The sequence below is a fragment of the Centruroides sculpturatus genome, unplaced genomic scaffold (assembly GCF_000671375.1).
Source record: "Centruroides sculpturatus isolate CEXI.00-Female unplaced genomic scaffold, Cexi_2.0 scaffold1410, whole genome shotgun sequence".
Classification (NCBI taxonomy): domain Eukaryota; kingdom Metazoa; phylum Arthropoda; class Arachnida; order Scorpiones; family Buthidae; genus Centruroides; species Centruroides sculpturatus.
Window position 1 is genome coordinate 67,761 of NW_019392624.1, and position 6,872 is coordinate 74,632.

The 6,872-nt window shown below is 31.9% G+C and overlaps 1 protein-coding gene across 1 annotated transcript; it reads left to right on the forward strand.

Annotated features, from left to right (window-relative positions):
* Positions 1-274: 274 nt before the first annotated feature.
* On the forward strand, positions 275-6,392 carry LOC111617750 (pH-response transcription factor pacC/RIM101-like). The gene is made up of 2 exons (XM_023359038.1): positions 275-473; positions 5,975-6,392. The coding sequence occupies exons 1-2, from the start codon at positions 330-332 to the stop codon at positions 6,293-6,295; spliced, it is 465 nt and encodes a 154-aa protein (XP_023214806.1). The 5' UTR covers positions 275-329; the 3' UTR covers positions 6,296-6,392.
* Positions 6,393-6,872: the final 480 nt, after the last annotated feature.

A 6,872-nucleotide genomic window follows, 5' to 3' on the forward strand; every position in this document is an offset into this window, starting at 1 on the left:
GGGTGAGACGTTGTTGAAACAAAAAAAGTTATGCATTCCATCACGTACATAAACAGTGTCGTAATTCGCCAAGTGCAAATCAGAAAATTCGTAAAATTTTTATTTATTTTGAACAATCCGGATAACCGAAAATCCGGATAATGGAGGTCCGGATAATGGAGGTTCTACTGTATATTCACTTCATTTTTAAAATATTAATATATCAAATTTTTAATGTGTAATAAATTGATACTGTAACGTATAAATTACTTTATACTTAGATTCCACCAAAACAACTAGAGAAAGTTCATAAATGTGATAACTGTAATAAAAGTTTTTCTTGCTTATCCATGTTAACAATACATCTAACATCTCATGGGGAAAATCGACCGTTTTCGTGCGATATTTGTAGAAAAACTTTCAAATATAAACATGATCTAAAAAAACACATGAAAAAAGTACATCAACAGGGACAAGTCGCATCTTTTTCCAAAGTAAGTAAAGAAAATGTCTAAAATTAATCTTTTAAAAATTACTTGAATATCATAATGTAAAAAAAGTTATGTAAGTTGTAAAAGATCTTTTAAAATTGCTACTCAGATTCTTTTAGGTGACATTTTTACATGCAAATCCTTTTATTCTGTAAAGTTCATTTATAAAACAACACTTCATCGTTCATTTAAACAGAAGTAGTAATAGAAAACAAAAAGTAATTGTTTGTAAGTTAGTTCTTTCAGTCATTCGATAATTAGCAGCCATAAGCCTTAAATTTACTTATTATAATTATTTGTAATAAGTTTTGTCGTCATAATTGTTTCGAAATATATTTTTCTCTACATAAGTTTTTTTACAAAAACAAATTCAGTTTACTTAGTGAAATTTTTTGAGCTTTATCAGTTGATTGGTTATTGTTCTTTTGTTTGTTATTTGTTCTTTGCAATTAAGAACAAAATTGCTACGGAGAACTTATGACACAGGAACATTTGTAAGAAGGAAAAAGTAGATTTGATTGTTTATATATTATAAAAGAAAATGCATTTTGGAATTACATGCTGCTATTCAGTCTTAATTTTGTGGTATATCTACTTAAGATATCACTGAACATATTAGTTACTTCTTTATATTTTACATACGCGTGAAACTCACTAAAAGCTTAAAAAAATTATCTATAATATAAGTAATGATAAATAATAACATTAAGTAAAACTAGAAACAGAAATACGAATAAATAAATAAATACAAATAAAAGATAATAAATAAGCAGTTTAGTGCGAGGTGATTTTGTACACTATGAAAAGTTTACAGATTTTGTCATGCTTTATTATTAATATACAACGAAATATACCGAGCGTGGGCAAAGCAAGAGGTCAGTGGAAGCCGAAATATAGGTTTTGTAAAATGCATGGTAGCCACAGTTCTTTATTTTTTATTCTGTACCGCAGTTCTGTATCGCGATATTATTATATAATATAAATATAATATAAAACAAATATTGACTTTTTTTTTATAAATATATATTCACAAAATTGTGGAAATAAAATTGTAAAAATAATAATAAAAAGCAGAAATTAACACTTTAAACAAGAGCCGCATGTAAGTCAAAAAGAGCCGCATTTGCCCGTGGTGGTAATAAGTCGGATTCACACATGCGGCGCGGCAAGGAAAAGAGGTGTTGCAAACGCATCTTCGCCGCGCGGCAGCACAGTTACACAAGCGGCAATCAACTTTCATTTCGGCGCATGCGTTTAGTATTTAAGATGGCGAACGATACCGATATTGTCGCTATCCACGTGTTTACAAATTTTGTTTTGTACGGCTTGCTTTATTTAGTTAGAAGATTCGAACGAAGATTTTGGATTAGAGATATTTTCTTGGGTCGATAAAGAACTGGTGTACAAAATACGCTTATTCCTCGATAAAAAAAATACTATTTCGAGTAAGATTCGGTTGTTTTGTTGTTTGAATTAAATTATATATGATTATTTTTGTGTAGAATTTGTTTTAAATTTGTTATCCTTTCCTCTTTATTCTGATTTTAGTTATCTCGGTTAACCGCGTCGAACTTTCCGCCATTAAAACACCACGTGATTATATTTTCTCACGTGACTATTGGACGAATTGTTATTGGCTGATAGAAACGGTTGCCGCAAAAGATAAAATTCAACCAACTTTTGCGGCACGAGAAAAGCGGCACAAAATCGACTTCTACGGCGAGAAAAAGTGACGTCATTCTTCCGGTTTTCCTTGCCGCGCCGCATATGTGCATCCTGCTATATACTGTCTGTAACTTTTGTATAAAAAGTGCCATTTTTAAGTTTTTTTAAACCCTTGGCTAGGAAGAAAGCTCTTGGAAGAAATGCTACTCGAAATACATCATTTTTATTTATTTTATAACGAAAACAAAAACGCATTAATTTTCAGAAATTTAATTTAAAAAAAAATCAAATTTCGAAGCTTTTTGTACAAAATTAAATTAAGTTTGTAGCTATGGCCGCGTTTCTTTATGCAGAGAGGGTGAAGCGAAAATGACATTACGAGCAGCTATCGCTACACGTCGCTGCATCATAATTTAGAAACGCTTTCCGCTCGAGCGAAATGCTATAATCTATCCTTAAATTTCAGTTACAGCCGAAAGTAGTGCTTTAGTTAAAGAACTACAATATTTAAATAAAGAGATACAAAGAATTGATCATTGTGAATAAATGTGAATAAAGTAGAGATAGAAGATATATAATTATATTTAAAATATAGTATTTTCTTATTCTTTAGACATGTTTCAGAGTTATTTTATAAAATTTAATCCTTCTTAAACTTTCCTTAATATTGTTATCAACAGTAACTTCGACTTTTTTTATTTTTACAGCATAATATCGTATTATACACACAAGCGTCCATTTTGCTTTACACCTGTAGCGGACGTAAAAACTACTTTATCATCGCTGCAGCGACCTCTTGCAGCAAAGGTTTAGAAACGGTTCGCTACATTGCAGCGCTGCATTTAGAAACGGGTTTCAGAGTGTTCGCTGTAAAGCGCTTCTCGAGTGCTGCATAAAGAAACGCGACCTATCTAAACTCTTATTCGGTTTCACGTATGTCTCAAATAATAGAGAGGTTGCGGCCGACGTTTTCAACGCGAAAACGTGTACGTCGGACGTTCAGCGCCGCCTTCCTGCGAGCCTAGAAGTTTGACAATGGCGTCTGGAACGTCGAGCACGATTCTACTGACGTTCCAAACGCCATTGTCAAACTTCTAGGCTCGCAGGAAGGCGGCGCTGAACGTCCGACGTACACGTTTTCGCGTTGAAAACGTCGGCCGCAACCTCTCTAATAAATATTTTGTCACCACCCCTGGCATTAAATATTTCGGGAAAGACCGTCCCCTAATATTGTAAAGCAATTAGCGCTAAGTGGATCGTGAAATCTAAGCTGTGACTCGCTTTTCTTTAAGTGGGTTGACTTTGTTTAAGCCAATAAGTGTATTTTCACAAACTCTATAGTTTATTTATCGTAACTTGGCACCTTCTGTAAACAAAGATTTTGTCGTATTAATCCGCCGGAGATTTTCATTGGTCAAATCACAATCGGAAGTGGCTAGACACGTGTTGCCCAGTTAAGCCTCTTTCTCTGCACGTGTTAAAATAGGTCAGTGGTCACAATTTAAAAATTACCGAAAGAAAACTTATTATACTTAGAAATACAATACTTAGAAAACTTATTATAGCCTACTTTAACATTTTTACGTAGCCGTTGTTTAAATTATTTCCATCGTTTAAATATAGTTTGTCAAAAATTATTATTAAATATAGTCTATATTATTAAGACTTATACGAAACATATTTATAATTGTGTAGTTGAACAGACTTCAGACATTTTATCTACACAACTATTTTATTAAATAGATATAAAACAAAACAAAAAACAATCCTTAAAAATCATACTCAAACCCCTAAAGGAAAATGTTACGGTAATGTGTGAATTTATCTGTGTGATATTTATATAATTAAAAATTTGCAAAAATAATTAGTGTAAATTTACCTTATTAATCATCTGTATCAGAAGATAGTTGCTCAAATTAATCATTTATATCGCTTTCGTCACTACTTGTGTTCGACTACATAATCAGTGTTTCTACAACAGTTTCCGAAATCTCATCAAGTTTCCACATTCGTTGTTTTTCTTTTTCTATATGTTCGATACATTTTCTCCATCTTTCTTCCGTTATTTGTTCGACAACACACAGTTTGAAATAATGATAGTTATTGCAATGAATGGAAAACGAAACCAAGACATTATAGTGCGCATTACCGGAAAAAGTTTATTTTTAGTGATTCAAAATGTGCAAAAATTCATTAAAATAACAATTTAACAAGTATAAAATAATTACATTTATAATCATTGCTAAGTGACTAGTATTTAATTAATGATTTTATAACTAACAAAGAAATATTTTCTGCGGACGAATGAAATGCAACGCGGTTTCTAATTGATGGACGTCGGTTTAAGCCAATAAACAATGGGTCGTGTGTCTTAGTTTGTTTAAAATGGGTGCCAAGTTAGGATAAATATACTATAGGCCAAAATATTTTAGTAAACACATCACCTAACATTCTACTGGAATTAGAGGTTAAAACGCAGATTATTTGCTGATAGCATCAATAATGTGAGGAACGGATTTGCGAAAAAACTTCATTATAAAATTATTATAAATTACTAGGTGCAAGGACCCGCTTCGCTGGGTTTCTATTTGTGGGCAAAAAGTAACGATAGTGAAGATTAAGATAATTACATTATAGTCAATCTTACCCGTTTTCACAGAATGCAAGGATTAGGTCCCCCGTTTCCAGACTAATTAGAGACCTGGTCCCGATTTTCTTTCTGAACGTCTCCTGTTCACGTCCGGTCAAACGAACGGTTTTCAACGTTTCTGGAACGTTTACAATCGTTCTATAATCGAACCAATCAGAATCAGTGCCGATGCCAGAAATCAGTGCCGATGGCAAAATCACCGTTGCCTAATAAAAGTATGTAAAAGAGTATGAGCTAGAGTGTACTGTATGAAATGCAAAATCCATCTGTTTCTTAGCAAACTTTGCTCTCGCTTCGTATAAAAAAATAAATTTCGTACAACTTTTGATCGTTTTTGGTCCAATCTTCAGTCACTTGAAAGGAGATAAACATTATTTTTCGGAATTGAGTAGACCAAAACTACACGTATTTAAACAAGGCTGAGAAACTGTTGTTCCCTGTGCGCCTAACCGAGAGTGAATTCATACTAATCTAAACATATAAAACAAGCTGTGCCCGCGCCATGAGAATGCACACTAAGAAGGGATTTTTGGAAATTCCTCCGCGAGGGGAGAAGGAAAGGGTTAAATCTTAACTTAAAGAACAGCTTCTACTGTACTATTTTAGATGCGATTGTTTGTTTTCAACTACGTTTAGTCTTTTACTGTATTAAATTGAAAACATTTCGGACATTATTATAAATATTTTTATATATTACGATATTTTAAACCAAATGTTCGAACCGTTTTAAATTCGAATTTTTTATTGCATATTGCTTCGATTATGGAATAATATTAAACGTTTCAAAAAATTGATTAAATTGAAAATAGTTCGTTTTATTTTCATCAATCTCAGCGAAGGTCTTATATAACAATTACTATGGTTGTTGAAATAGTGAATATAAATGAGGTTTGCTTGAAAAATCTGTGCAAAGTTGCGGGTAGCAGGTAGTATTGTATATAAAAATTATTGTGTTAAACTATATTCCATCAAATAGAAAATTAGAATACTTTAACATGTAAAAGCACTCACTTTCATTCATTACAATAGTAAATTTAAAAATAAATTACAAATTTTATTCTACAAATTTATCTTCAGAAAATGAATGTTTTGAATGATGCAGTTGACCTTAATTATAATTTGAATTTATAGTGATAGTCATTTTAGTTTAATTAACTGAATTATATTATATACTTTTTTGAATTCTTAGACAAGCGTTGAATATACTCAAGATATAGAATGTGACGTAGTAGATAAAGATCAGAAAGAATCAATAGAAAAACCATCAACGAGTGGTCAAAAATCTCACTCAGTAGAATATGAAGAAGCTGTTGTAGTCGGTATCGGTGCAGAAAATACTGGAATTATAAATACTGACGAATATTTAAACATGAACGAACTGGAACATTTACCGGAATTGGAAGTATTTTCAGAAGTGATAGTTGAAGGATTCGAACTAGAATGTCATATTTGTCAAGAGAAATTTGACAACGAAATATCTCGTACAGAACACGAAGCAAGATTTCATTAATTTGAATAATCACTTCTAAATATTAATTTGCAAAACAAACGATTTAAATCTTGCATTGTTTTTTCGTCTATTATAAAAATATTTTTTATTTTTTGCATGCAGAAAATAGAATAAATAATTACGTTTTATAAATCTCTTTCTTTTTAAAAATGAAATTAAAAGAAAATATGAATAAATTTGTGTTGTACTCATTCATTTTATTTAAGTCAGCAGTTCATTAGAAATACAGTGGAACTTCGGTATACGACCTTAATCCGTTCCCGATGTTTGGACTTATACTGAATTGGACGTATACCAAACAAACCTTTCCCATAAGAAGTAATGTAAAAATGAGTAATCCGTTCTCATGTAAAAAAAATGGATGGCTTTAAACACCTCGCTTTCCTCGCTAGTTTCTGCTTGATTTTTCATGAGATCAGCGTGTATCCTTTTAACTTTCTCGCAAATAATTTCTTCCGATACGCTGTCGCCGGCACACTGTTTTTCAGTTATCCAAAGCAAAAGCAATTTCTCGACATGATCTAATGTCTTCGATCTCTGTTTAGAAATTGATTTAACCCCTTTCGCAACGTTAGCA

Bases quoted from the DNA above. Each gene is read 5' to 3' on its own strand.
- LOC111617750 (XM_023359038.1), top strand. From the start codon at position 330: ATGTTAACAATACATCTAACATCTCATGGGGAAAATCGACCGTTTTCG. The intron at 474-5,974 runs GTAAGTAAAGAA...TTGAATTCTTAG, and splicing joins AAGTCGCATCTTTTTCCAAA to ACAAGCGTTGAATATACTCA.